Genomic DNA, 14,418 nt, shown 5'->3' on the forward strand with positions numbered 1-14,418 from the left:
GATAAAACGCAGGATACAGGATCATTGCTGTCCTCAACATTAGTTGATCTTTTTTTTCATTCTTTTGTTCCGCTTGGAATTTGTTGAGAAAACACAAAAAAATACAAAACAAAAAAAATAGTACTTTTTAGAACTACCTTCACTGCTCAAAGAAATAATATATTTCTATGTTAGTGTGTAAAAGTTTGTCAAAATTAATGTGTAGTTCATGAATGAATGAATATATTACTAGTGTATGGAGAATGTGAAAGTGCAGAACTATAAGGAAGTGCTACAGCTAAATCTATAAGGTGTTTACCTATAGTATACTGTAGTATGTGCAAAGCACTTGAATGTAACATATGTACATAAATATGTTAGAAGTCTATGCTTCAATTTGCGCTGCTGGTGAAACTGCCTGGTTAAATTTGTATGTGTTAGCGGAGGATTTACAATCCCCTTGTGCCTCTTTTACACAGCCGTTGCGTCACTTTTGTGACACAGTGGTGGTGCCAAAGATGTGCCATGGTGTGTGCTATTAACAATGTGACACATCTGGAGGGTGCATTACATTGTAAAGCCGTGCGCCAGAAGAGGCTTTCCTGTGCAGTAGGGGGTGCAGCAATGCCTCCTAAAAGTGACTGAAATGTATAACATTTCATTCAGTCACTTTTGAGGTTATGCTGCGTCAACACCTTGCACATGCTTGAAGCAGGTGTAAGGATTGATACAGCTTTGTGAGCATTGGGCCTCAGAGCATTGCTGGAATTGTTATACTTGCAACCGAAGTGAAGCAATAATTAATCCCAAAATTACTTTGCAATTTAGTTTTATTATTTTATAATAAGAATATGAAATATAATCTAAAAAATGTAAAACAAATAAATATTTATATTAAAATATAAGAAATTAGTTTAAAAAGAGAGAGATAATAATTAATACATTTATAACTTATCATTTACAAAACCTTTGAAATTCACTGAAAAAACCATAGGTTTCACAAACGTTATAGTTAGGAATTAGCATTGAAAAAACCTTGCAAATTCATTGAAAAAACCATAGGTTTCACACACGTTGTAGTTAGGAATTAGCATTAAAAAAAACTTGCAAATTCATTGAAAAAAAACTAGTTTTCACAGGTAATAGTTAGCTGGACATTTCTCTCATACAAAACCTTTGAAATTCCTCCGTTATAGTTAGCTCAGCTAACTATAACTTGCGCGCCCGCATTGCACTGATGCACCAGTGATGTCACTGACCATGTCATGAGTGATGTTATATGTGATGTCATCAGCAGTGCATTGCGGGTGCGCAAGTTATAGTTAGCTGTGCTAACTATACCGGAGGAATTTCAAAGGTTTTGTATGAGCGAAATGTTCAGATAACTATAATGTGTGAAAACCAGGGTTTTTTCAATAAATTTGCAAGGTTTTTTAAATGCTAAGTCCTAACTATAACGTGTGTGAAACCTATGGTTTTTTCAATGAATATATATATTCGATATTTTTTGAAGGATGTTTTTGTTCTACAACATTTTTTTGGTCGATATTTCATCATAAAACCCTCCAGGGGCAATGTCGATGTTGGTGTGTTTCATTGTTGTGAGCAAGAAAAAAACACATTTTCTGTCACTCGCAATGTTAATTGCCATTATTGAGCGTGCAAAGTGGATATGAATAACAAGAAGCAAAGCTTTCTAGTGGGCCATGATGCCCCTTCCCTGTTGCAATAGTGGTGGTGTGAGACATCATCACTATTGCAACGAGTCAGTGAACCTGTGCAGGAGTAGAACCTAGAAATGTACCCTTGCATTGTGGCCCAACAAAGAATGTTATTTGTAGCATTAGGGCGAATGTGGTAATAAAAACAGATTGCTAATTAATTACTAAGGCCAAAATGCATGCCTTCTCCGATAGCACAGCTTCCTCTTCTGGGTTTTCTAGGCCACGATCATCCACTAGACCTTCGTTGTTTCGCTCTGTGGGTCTATGCGATGAGATTGTTCTTTGAGTCTGCTTAAATAATTGTGTATAAATAATGTTCATGTAGAACCGCATGGTGTAAACCATATATGCACATGCAGAAAAAGTAATCTGCAGGGCAAGAGGCATTAATGTATATTTGAGGCTTCGCCACTCATCAGTCGTGTAAAATGCATCATCATTTATGGTTCTCACTTTCTTGCAGCATTTCACGAAGTCTCCATCTACCCAAAGAAAGAGCTCCCATTTTTCATCCATTTCACTGCTGGGCTGTGCTCCTTCACTGCAATGTTAACACTTCTTACTCACCAGTTCCCTGAACTTATGGGAATTTTTGCTAAAGCGGTAAGTAACCCTGCGTCAATTAACATGTAAAGTACAAAGTAAATTTGGGTGCACCACGCTATAATATTTAGGCCTAATAATTTTTTTCTGCAATCCATCATTGAGGGCAGGGAGTGGAGGGAAACATGTAAAATAAACACTTGGTTCTTTCCAATATTTTAATCCGTCAACCATTTTGCCACTTTTGTGACTTTAGTAAAACCATGTTATTGACAATCGCATGTTGTATTATTTGCATTGCCGACCTTGTAATATGTTCACAAATGAGCGGTCTGCCTCCAGAGGCACTTAACAATTATTATTTACTCTACTACTAGGTGCCAATATGTAGATTGATTTTTGAGTTATTAATACTGTTACATTTTATGAAACTAGTTTACTCAAGACTCCTCACGTTAATTGGAAACGCTACTCTATTAAGGTATGTATTATCAACAGCAGACAAGAGTCTGTTTTAAGAGACATTTTATGGAGCTGAAGTACCACAAAAGTGTAACGCTAGGGAGCTAAAGATGCTGATTCTTTTTAAATCCCAGGTCAAAATATTGACTTTGCTTTGCTTTATGAAAGGTTAAATAACATATTCAGAGAAAATGTTTGCAGCATGTGCTCTGCTCACTCCTGCTATTTAGTGTGGGTCGTGTACAAGTTATTTTTTAGGTTTTCCCAGGCCGTAGCACTGCGCAGCAGTGCTCGCGCAGGCGAAATCTTATGATCCTACAGTGTGGGGCTTTGTCCCGCCTTCTCTTCCATTGGCTAGCTCCATAAATGGAGGCTAGCCATTGGAAGAGATTGGCTGTCAATCACTCTTTCCCCGTCGGAATGCGATTCGGGGCGGTCCGTGTCTTTTTTTAAGTCCCGCCCCTTTTGTTAATGAAAACAGATGGCGAGTCTTTGATCTCTACGGAGTGTCTTACTCACGCTGTCTGCACGGACCAGTCGGCTCTCTGATTGGTTGGCAACTACCAAATATGCTTTGTGATTGGTGGACCCTTTATTTTCAGCCAATCAGGGAGCTTACTGGCGTGTACTGGGCGCATGAGCAAGACACGCTGTCGACTCATTTCTCCTTTGCTTTCCTTTTCTCCGTAAATAAATCTTCACACTCTGAAGGGACTGCAGGGGCTGTGTACGCCCCTGGTTTTGAATTTAAGTGCTACTCTAAAGCCCTTTAAGCACGCCCAGTGGTTTTGTGATGGCGAGGCATCTCTGCCTTGTGTATGTGCTGTGACTGAAGCAGTTTACTTTCGCTTTCAGAATGGGTCTAGATCTATTGGGAAATGCAGCCCCCCTATTTGCGCTGTTAAAATCCAAGGTTTATGCTTCTCTGTGCAGCAGAAAGCACTGCTGGACTGACATTGCCCGTATCTTCCTGCCGGTACAGCGCCCTGCCTTCTCCCCCGGATCAGCTGTTTGTTGCCGCGGCTGCGCCAGGACCTTTCATCCGGTCCTGCTCACACAACGCCTTACATTGCGCTGGAAGGCAGCCGCCAGAATCGCTCTCTGGACGACAAAGTCGCTGCCCGGGGCCATGTCAGCCGGCCCCGAGGTCCAGCGAGTTGAACCTACTGGGGGAGCGCCCCAGTCTCCCTTGCGCCGCCACGTCCCAAACCCAGCCCCCGGGAGCCCTACCCGCCACGTCGCCCCTGTGCACTGATGCGTTGGATTTTGACGAGGACGATGACCTGGAGGTGTTCAGCAAGGTACGGAGTGAAAGGAGGGTTGCTGAATCTCAGGGGGGTGCTGAATCTCACTGGGGATGCTAATGGTCCGAGGATGTGCTCGGGTGGCGACTTGCCCTGTCTCCCGCCGGCCTGAAGCTTCTCTGCGCTGCGTCAGATCAGGGTTGCATCGGAAATCAGGAGAAGTCTCCTGTACGAGCGGATGCACACAAACACCAGCCTCCTGCTTGTTGGGGTGCATCGCACCAGGTCTTGGTCCCTCTGTCTGGAAATGGACAGACACTTTACAGCAACATGTGGAAAACAGCTCAAGTCCTCAGATAACAGGGTTGGTCCAATAAAAGAGGAGATTCGCCCAATGGCACTGCTTGTAATCACCATACTGTGCTTTTAAATGGAAATACATACGTACTGGTAAGCACTACCGTAATATCTGTTTGTTCCTAAAAGAGTGCCAGTACCCTCCCATTAACTCCTCCCTCACACTGATCCCATATGCGATGTCTAGTACTTTAATGCGTGATTTGGGAGATACGCAGTTGTTTTGTAAGGCCAATGAAGACCTCTATTATAGGGGGTAAAAAACAACTCCTAATAATTATTTCACGGCTTCCCTTTCCGTGAGCCGAATTAATAGGCAGGGTCGGTCTGCAAGCAGAGTTCACGCAGCCTCGGAACCTCTCAAGTAGAACTTTGCCTCCTGGCTCTCTAAGTTGGTAATGTAGCACAGTGGGTTTTTACTCAAAGGTGCAAAAGTTATCACAACCACATGTTTTTCCAACTATGGGATCACATATATTAAGTACACAGTGGTGGCCAATGGTAAAATATGAGATCCGGGTCAACGTGTGTAAGTGCTCGTCTCTGAAGATATATATAAACAAAGATACATTTCCAAAATTTGAAGAAATACTTATCCTGGATATCAGGGATGCATTAACCCACTAGATGGTATGACCTTTTTGAAAACGAATTATGAAAGTATAAAATAAATAAGATAATAAGCAGACCCGGTTGGAAATTTCCGAATTGGTACTGAGAAACAACAAATGGAATTTTTAGAAAATCGATCAAAGGGAGTTACCCACTTGAGGGTGTGACTGTAAAATTGGACAATAAAGTTGCATGTCATTTTTTAATAAACAATTGAGAACATTATAAGCATAAGAAAATCGCATGGCATTTGCCTCCACATTTTCATTGCATGGTTTTTATCACAAATGCCTGTCCTTGCGCAATGCACATTCAACTAACACAATGGCATTTTTCAATGAAATTTTCACTTTGTGCATTATGTCACTTTAAATATTACCGGATTATGCACCCAACTACAGGTCCCATCAGCCAGTGAGGTTCCAAGTAATGACGGTATTGTGAATGGAAATCAATGACGGACAGTTGTTCTTTGAAACTAACCCGTGATCTAGGTCTGAGGAGAGACCGAAATGCGTTGGGTGTTTGTGCTGCAAATACAATTTGTAAAACCAACTTCCTGGGAGTGCGCTCGTTCTTAGTGCTGTCGCACAAATATGAAATATATATATATTTTTTGGGGGATGTATGTGATGACCACGGAATCCAGACTGGAAGTTCTTGTGTATATTGCGTACCATTTCCAAGATTTATTTAATATCAATAAGTCATGTAAGCTAAACTCCTGACCCTAAGCCAGAGCATGCCTCTGCAAGGGCAGCTCTGTTGGATAATGTTGGTTTTAGGAATCCTTGTAAGACTGGAGTTGTCATAACCAAGCATTGGGAAGAAAAATGAATTTGACTGTTTTGGGGTTCTCTTCAGGCATGAAGTTTCATACCTTTCAGAAATATTAGCAGGCACCTGGCATTTTTAGCAAAGTGTGTCTTGTAGGAGTGAAGATCTAATTTCTTGTCTAGAATGAAACGTCAGGATTTAGTACTCTATTGCGTTGACTTAAAAAATGTACATTTTGCAAATAAGGTTTAAAAGATAAAAGCAGCAAAAGTCAGACCGGAAAGGTTTTTTTCTGCAAAAAGTAAAAAAATAAAGGGTACATGCTGGTGACAGATGTGATTAATATGATGATTGGTGCTGTAATGGAGTTAAGAAAGTGATGATGAAATGCTGGGACAGAAAGAAGTATGAACATTTCTCTGGCTAAGCTAAACATGGCTCAACCATACCGGGTGCCCTCCTCCACTACCCCTGGTGCGCTGCTCCCCCCGCCCCGCACGAGCCCTCTAACCTCTTTTAAGCGGGGAGTCCCGGGAGCCTGCCCCTGCCGCTGTGTGGCAGAGAGCTGGGGCAGAGCCACGGAACCAGTCTCCCAAGCTTGGTGGGTGAGGCAGTTGTGTGTGTGTGTGGCTGTGTGTGTGTGTGTGTGGCTCTGTGTGTGTGTGTGTGTGGCCACCCCCGGTGCCCTCGACCACTCCCCGTGCCCTCCTCTACTACCCCTGGTGCGCTGCTCCCCTGCCCCCCACGAGCCCTCTAACCTCTTTCCAGCGGGGAGTCCTGGGAGCCTGCCCCTGCCGCTGTGTGGCCGAGAGCTGGGGCAGGGCCACGGAACTGGTCTCCCAAGCTTGGTGGGTGAGGCAGTTGTGTATATGTGTGTGTGTATGTGTGGCTCTGTGTGTGTTTGTGTGGCTCTGTGTGTGTGCAAATGCAATAGGTCTCGCATTTGCGAGAGCTAAAGCTATTGGCATTGTAAATGACAATGCCATTTATTTATCTGTTTTCAAAACCAACACATAAATAAAAAGCTTGTCATTTACAATGCCAATAGCTCTAACTTTTGCGAAGGCGAGACGTTGCCTTGTAAATGCTTGTTTTTTCTTCGAAGCAGAGGTTTCAGTTTGAAAGTAACCTGATGTCGCCCCTGTAACCCTTTTAGATTCAGGACATAGATTCCAACTTAGAATGAATTTTTTCCAGCCATTGGGTTTGGAGGTATATTTAAAAGCTCCGAGATTATCATGCTACAGAAGTGAGATTTTCACCATAGAGACACTGGAATCACTACTTTCAGCACGCAGGGACACCGTGCGATGGTTGACCCTTTGTAACAAAATTAGCTAGACATCGTTGATGCCAGATCAAATGACAATAACTTGTGGGGGTAAGGGGTTTAGAGACTATGCCGTTTAAATTATGTACTTATTGTAACAGTAAGTTTTCCTGTGGTCAGACTAACATTGGCACCAAAGAGATAAGTGATGGTTGCATTATAAAATTCAGTGCTAATGTTCTCCCAAACCAGCAACACATGATGTTATAGATGTTGAAGCAACTTACTTTGATGGTGACAAGGGTGGGACCCACCAGTTTGCCGGACACTGCGGTTAGGGTGGGGTCTCCAAATTGATGTCAGCCTTAACTTTAGTTTTAAATCTGTTTTTATTAATAGAATACGAAGAAGAGAAACCGAATTGAGTAGCCTACAACCCAGCGGGCCGGCTAATGGTAATCTGGCTGTACGAGCAAGACAATGATAAGAGTAGGGCCTCTCAATGTTAAACACAGCAAGCCGCCTACAACCCATCTGTGCCAGCCGCGTCTTAAGGGGGGAATAGTAACAGATTGGTAGTGCTGTGGGCGGGCGCTCATGCCAGTTAAGAAAACAAGAGGTCAAGGGAGCAGTGTGGCGATCCACCTGAGGCGGAAGGTTCTGAGTAGCATTCAGTTTTTAAACACTGAACGGAACAAGAAATAATGTGAAACGATATAGAAATCAAAACATAACCCCATCCCTCCTCCACTCCCTCTCCTCAGTGAGCAAAACAAAGGAAGGATATATGTCAGCCCATGTGCCCTGGATGATACAACAGGTCCACCACGTCGGGGAGTGGAAGGGAACCAGTGATACGCATTCTTATGGGATAATAGTGGTGTCATCCGGGAGTAATTTTAGGATGCATAGGTATTGTGGGCAGGTCAATTCTTGGAATTCAGTGGAGAGAATAGCTAAGAAAGGGGCCCAGGTTTTGGCATAATAATAATAATAAAAACATTTATTAAGCGCATGGTTACACAGGAGAACAGTGCGTCCCCGCGCTGTGAATGCATTCCGTCAGAACTCCAGAGCAGGCCCCCCAGAACAGGAAGGAAAGAACAAGAGGCACCTAATACAACTAGACCTTGGGGAACAAATGTGTCTTCAATTTCAGCCTAAAGCGCGATTCGGAAGGTTCCATCCGAAGTTCAATTGGAAGTTCATTCCAGTATTTGCTTGCTTGGAACCTAAAGGACCGTCCTCCCATCCGTGCTCTACGATACGAGGGACCACCATCTGAATGCTGCCCATGTAACTCAACAACCTTTTGGGACGATGTATGGTCATCATACTCTGGAGGTAGGTAGGGCCACGGCCATGTGTGATGTGGTGGGTAATACACAAGGTTTTAAACCAAATGCGTTCCTGCATGGGAAGCCAGTGCAAGATTTGAAGGGCACGCTTCCCAGATGACTTCCTAGGTAGTTTCAAAACCAACCTAGCCGCCGCATTCTGGACACATTGGAGTTGGTTCAGGCCCTTTTTACTAAGGCCACAGAGTAATGAGTTGCCATAATCGAGATGAGGAGTGACTAAGGCATGCACTAGAGTTTTCCTTGCTTTAATGGAGAGAAGATCTAAGATCTTACGGAGGACCTTTAGTTTACCATAGCATTTCCCGGCTACAATCCCCATGTGTTGAGAATAAGAGAGGTTAGAATCTAGAAGTACACCCAGATTTTTCACCGTATCTGATGGAATGGGCTTAGTGCCCAGGTCAGCTGGCCACTAGGCTGAAGTCCAGATGGAGGGAGACGGACCGATTACCATAGGTTCCGTCTTATTCCCATTGAGGCGAAGACAGTTATTTTTCATCCAGCCAGCCAGTGCCACAAGACAGGAAGAGAAGTTCTCTGCTGCCACAACTGGGTTATGAGATAGAGTAATCACCAGTTGGGTATCATCTGCATACGAGACAATATCCACCCCATAAGATTCCACCAGCCTTGCAAGGGGCTCCTTATAGAGATTAAACAGCGTAGGGCTCAGTATGGAGCCCTGCGGAACCCCTTGTCTAAGACACCTGGGTTTGGATTTATACGGGGGCAGTGGACTTGGAATGTCATATCAGCTAAGAAAGAGCCCATCCATTCATAGGCTTGGCCGGCTATCCCCATCTCACTCAAGCGAGCAATTAGCCCTGAGTGCGATACGGTGTCAAAAGCTGCACTCAAGTCAAGTAATATCAGAGCGGCAGTGTGACCATCATCAGCTTTACGGCGAAGCAGTTCTGTAGAGAAAAGGAGGGAAGTCTCAGTAGAGTGCTTCGCCCTGAAACCCAATTGGGAGGAATGAATAAGATGGTTGTCCTCCACAAAGCCAACCAGTTGATTGTTAGCCAATTTCTCCACTACCTTGGCACAGAAAGGCAGGAGGGAAATAGGACGAAGATTATCTGAGTCATACTCAGGTTGGCCTTTTTTTTATGGGAACAACCTGGGCCAGCATCCATTCCTCAGGCACCCGACTTTCTTGAAATTACAAAGTGGCTAGATTTCCTATGTGGCAACTCAGAAGAGGTAGATGGCTTCTGAGAATCTTAACAGGGACAACATCCATTGGAGATCCAGAGTGAATATCCAAGATTATTTTTATCAGCTCCTCCCGCGGAGGAACCTTGAATTCCTCGAGAGCGCCATTTTTCATGGGTCCATAGCAGGTCACCCTAGCCGGGGTAGCTACTATAGGGCTCTGCTGAAAAGATTCATAGATCTTCTCCACTTTACTCACAAAGTGGTCAGCTATGTTTTCACAAATCTCGGTGGAAAGGGGGTCTTCGGTCATAGTCGCTGTAATAGATGTTAACTCCTTATAAATTAAAAAGAGCTCTTTGGATGAGTTATCCGAATGTTCAATCCTCTCTTTGATGTGATCCCTTTTCGCCTTTCTATTCAGGCTATGGTACGCCCTCAGGGTACTCCTATAGGATTCTTTGTGGGCAGACTCATAATCTTTCCGCCACCGGCGTTCTAGGACCTTACATTTAGCCTCAGCTGCACACAGCTCCTCATTATACCAAGGGGCTGATCTAGATCCGCGTGCAGGGGCTTTTTGAGTCCAAGGGGCCACCTTATCCAGGGCCTTAGTTACCCAATCCTCGTAATCCTTCCAAGCTCCCATGAGAGTCTGACTAAACAGAGGGATTTCCAGGTTTAAGGCAAAATCAAATGTCTCATGGCTAAATTTCCTCCAATTCCTGCGTCTAGGTGGAGGAGGACGCTTAGGTTTTTCCCCTCTGATCAAGCCCAGCGCACTAGATGGAATGAGATAATGGTCAGACCATAAAATCATAGTCTGTACTCTTCCCTGCTGCTGCTATAGAAAGCTTCTCCGTCGAATGGAGATTCCATAGCATGCCAGAGTAGGTGTAGAAGTGTCCCGGGGCTACCACATCCCCGCCAACAGAGACCATCACATTGGGATTGCCATTTGGAAAGTCTATCATGGGGATAATACCAATATGTTGCGATCTTAAAAGCTCTTTCCGTATGGCTCGAGGAGTACGCAGTGTGGTGCACCCAATAAAAAACATCCTCCCACTCCTTCTCAGACAACGTGCGCCCTAATTCTGTCTCCCAGCGTTTGTCCGGCAGTGCAAACCCTAGGGAGGGCTGTGGTAAGGAAGGAGTAGATTTCAGGGATAAGGCGTTTGTCGTCCTTTTTGCTAATTATCCATTTCTCAAATGGCTTCATTGGTCGGAAAGATAGGGATCGCGTCTCGGCCCCGGACATCCAGTGTATCATCTGGGAGTACAAGTAAAAATCGGTGGCAGACACATTATAGTCTGATTGTAAATCCTCAAAGGGGATAAGGCCCTGAAGGTCAAATAGATGCCCGAGGCGTTTACAACCCCCTTCAACCCAACGTGTTGCAGCCCGGTTATTCATCTCCGGCGGAAAGGTGGGATTCGAGAAAAGCGGGCTCAAGGGAGAAAATGTGGTCAGGTTGGCCCTCCGGGAGACCCTGTCCCATGCGAGCAATGTGGGACGCGTGACGGGTGAGGAATAGAGTGCCTAAGTGCGGGCCGTTTTCAGCATCCAGGATCGGGCCAGATGTGATGGCTTGCTACTGTCTGATTCATGAAAATCCAATATTTCTCTGTCATGGGACGGTTCCACTCAACATATATGCGAGGCGTGGAAGTATCGAGTGATATTAGGGAAGGCTAGACCCCCATTCTTCTTAGGCTGTTGAAGCGGAGTTTTTTGTAATCGTGGTAAGATCGGGCCCCAGACAAAGTCCTCAATCGCTGATTGTATCTTTCGCAGAGCGGGTGGCGGGGGCTCTAGTGCTAGAGTTTGGAATAGATCTAAAGCATGCAGTAGTACATTCATTTTAACCGCGGTCAGGGGCAGGCGACGCCATCAGTGTATGTCTGTGCGGATCCGTGATATTAGAGCAGAGTAGTTTTCGCAAGACTTTTGTGGAGGACCAGTCCGAGGTATATAATTCCCTCCGACACCCAGTCAAAGGTAAAGTGATTCTGGAGAGCCTCCACCGTTGACTGACTTGCGGTGAGATTGAGAACTTGTGATTTCTGCATGTTGTATTTAAAGCCGGAGAACTGACAGAATGTCTGGAGGCCATCCACAATAGTCTATGGTAGCTTGTCTCCTTTCTGGTGAAGAATTGGCTTGGTAGTTTAGTCTGCCCTGTTCCCATGATGCACTGGGCCAGGGACAGACTGATTTGCATATAGCCAGGTTCTGAGCTGGGATGGGGCAGTGAGATAAATAATGGTGATGGATCAAGCCCTGATCTTTGGACTGGGTAAGAGTGGTCTGCTTAATTCAGACACTCTGTTCATCACCACCCCCTTTTCTGAATCGTTTTTGGCCACTATAGGTGTGGCAGGGTATACTCAGACATGAGTCCCTTTCTCACTGCTCCATCAGGATTCAAGCAAGCCGGGCCGAAGACGGCTGAAATGCCAGAAACCGGTCCCCGGTAGCTTGTCTCCTTTCTGGTGAAGAATTGGCTTGGTAGTTTAGTCTGCCCTGTTCCCATGATGCACTGGGCCAGGGACAGACTGATTTGCATATAGCCAGGTTCTGAGCTGGGATGGGGCAGTGAGATAAATAACGGTGATGGATCAAGCTTGATCTTTGGACTGGGTAAGAGTGGTCTGCTTAATTCAGACACTCTGTTCATCACCACCCCCTTTTCGGAATCATCCACAATAGTCGGCAGAGAGGACAGGGGGTGTGCCATTGAAAAAAAAATGTTGTCTGCGAATAAACTAATGAGGTGATGGTCGAAGCCAAATGGGGTGCCTCGTGCCAGGGGGATGTCTCAGAGTTGTTGGGCCAGAGGCTCCATATATAGAGCGAAAAGCAGGGGGGAAAGGGGGCAACCCTGCCGTGTTCCTCGCCCTACCACAAAGTGATCAGAGAGCAAGCATTGACTCGGACAGCTGCCTGAGGGGCAATTGTAAATGATCGCAAACCAGCGTCGGAACCGTGGTCCCAGTCCGAAACGCTCAAGAGTCGCAAAGAGGTACGGCCAATGCACACGGTCAAACGCCTTGTCTGCGTCAATCGCTAACAGAAAGGGCTTCTTCTTTGGACCATTGCACCTCATCAATTAGGTGACAAATGCGTTAGGTATTGTCTTCACATTGCCGGCCCGGGATGAAACCGACTGATCCGGGTCAACGAGGCTCGGCATATGGGGGTTTAGCCTAAGTGCTAGTATACTGGAGAACAATTTTGCGTCTGTGTTCAATAAAGAGATAGGCCTGTAGGAACTGCAAAGTTCCGGGTTCTTACCCGGTTTGAGGATAACTGAAATAGAAACCTGCAGCATGGAGGGAGTGAGGGACCCAGTGTCCGCAAATGAATTAAACAAGCGGGTGAGCAATTGGGCGAGTTCAGGGCAAAAGATTTTGTAAAAAAGGGCACTGAATCCATCAGGCCCCGGGGCCAGGCGATCGCAGTTATCACTTCTTCGACGCGGATAGGCGCCTTCATGGCGTCAGCCTCGCCTGCGGACAACGGTGTCACCGCAGTTTCTTTGAGGTAGTCAGTAGGATCAGGCCGCAGAGAGGGATCTGCCCCATAGAGAGATCGATAAAAGGATTGAAAGGTCAACACTATGTGGTCGTCACCGGAGAGGGACTGACCAGTTTCATCGCTTTGTGTTTTAACAGAGTGTACCTCTTTCTGGCTGCGCAAGCAATGCGCCAACATGCGGCCTCCTTTATTGGAGCCAACAAAGTACTTGTGTTTCAGACGAACCACCGCATGTTCGGCTCGGTCTAGATCAAGATGTCGGAGCTGAAGGCGCTCTTTTTCCAGTTGCCGCCATATTCGGGGCTACCTGTGCGTTTATGTATGTCCTCTGATTCTTTAACGGAAGCCTCTAGCTCGGTGCGTTTTGTCCGTCTGGTCCTATTCTCATAGGTGGCCTTAGCAATGAGAGCTCCTTGCGCTGCTAATTTAAGCGCCTCCCATACCGAGGAGAGTGGTGTGTCATTCCCATTGTTAGATGCTAATTAGTCAGTAATACATCACATGATGTCTGCAACTACCTCTGGGGACCTAAGCAGTGAGTCTCACAGATGCCAGTGCGGTGCAGAAGCAGAACTCTCAGGGGGGGAGCGCAGGGACAGGGTAATGTGTGCGTGGTCAGAGAGGGCCCTCGCTTCAATGGTAGACTCCGTAACCAAGGCATATGTCTTGTGTGCGGCCGAATAATATGAAAAATTCTCATCTGGATGTAAGCTGCGCCAGTCATCTCGAATCCCTGCTTCACGCAGCCAATCCCCTCCTTTCGCTGATAGAGCGCCCGCGCCCCCGGTGCGGGAACCAGAACGATCCAGTCCCCCGTTCATCACAAGATTAATGTTTGCGCCCCACCAACACCACAGGGTCAGGAGAATGCAATACCTCAGGGCAGGCCTCTAGTAAGAATTTCTCTGGGCGATCATTAGGGGAGTAGATGAAAGCAATAGTCCAGGAGAAGGAGACTAATTGGAGTTGCTGCGCTAAAAGCGTCCCTTCAATCTCCGAGACGGGCCCCACTACTGATCGCCTAAAATGCTTGGCCACTAGGATGGCCACCCCTCCTCGTTTGCTATTCATAGAGAACCAGAACTGGTGAGGAAGGTGACTGTGCTGCAAATGGTGTGGATCAGCTTGCAATAGGTGGGTTTCTTGGATGAGGCAGATTTCTTCTCCTGAATTTTCCAATAGGGATAAAACCGCCTTCCACCTAACTGGGTTGTTAAGGCCCCGGATGTTAAGACTGATTATTTTAAGATCCAGATGGGTAGGGAGGGGTGGGTGAGCTCTATGGGAGCACGTGCTGCCCCGAGGTGGAAAGACACCGCAGAGAGGACGTGGTGGATGGAAATGGGCATGTGCGCGCGGTTGCTATGTATGGAGCTGATAGGACTCACTGAGG

General features: G+C 45.8%; 1 protein-coding gene across 1 annotated transcript in view; it reads left to right on the top strand.

Annotated features, from left to right (window-relative positions):
* Nucleotides 1-14,418, top strand: part of LOC147712654 (suppressor of tumorigenicity 7 protein homolog) — a 1,198,755-nt gene that overhangs the window by 1,101,263 nt on the left and 83,074 nt on the right. The window contains exon 14 of the mRNA XM_086923345.1: nucleotides 2,167-2,306. Within this exon, the coding sequence (XP_086779471.1) occupies nucleotides 2,167-2,306 (140 nt within the window). The remainder of the gene's footprint in view (nucleotides 1-2,166; nucleotides 2,307-14,418) is intronic.

Source organism: Lissotriton vulgaris, chromosome 5 (assembly GCF_964263255.1).
Source record: "Lissotriton vulgaris chromosome 5, aLisVul1.2, whole genome shotgun sequence".
NCBI lineage: Eukaryota > Metazoa > Chordata > Amphibia > Caudata > Salamandridae > Lissotriton > Lissotriton vulgaris.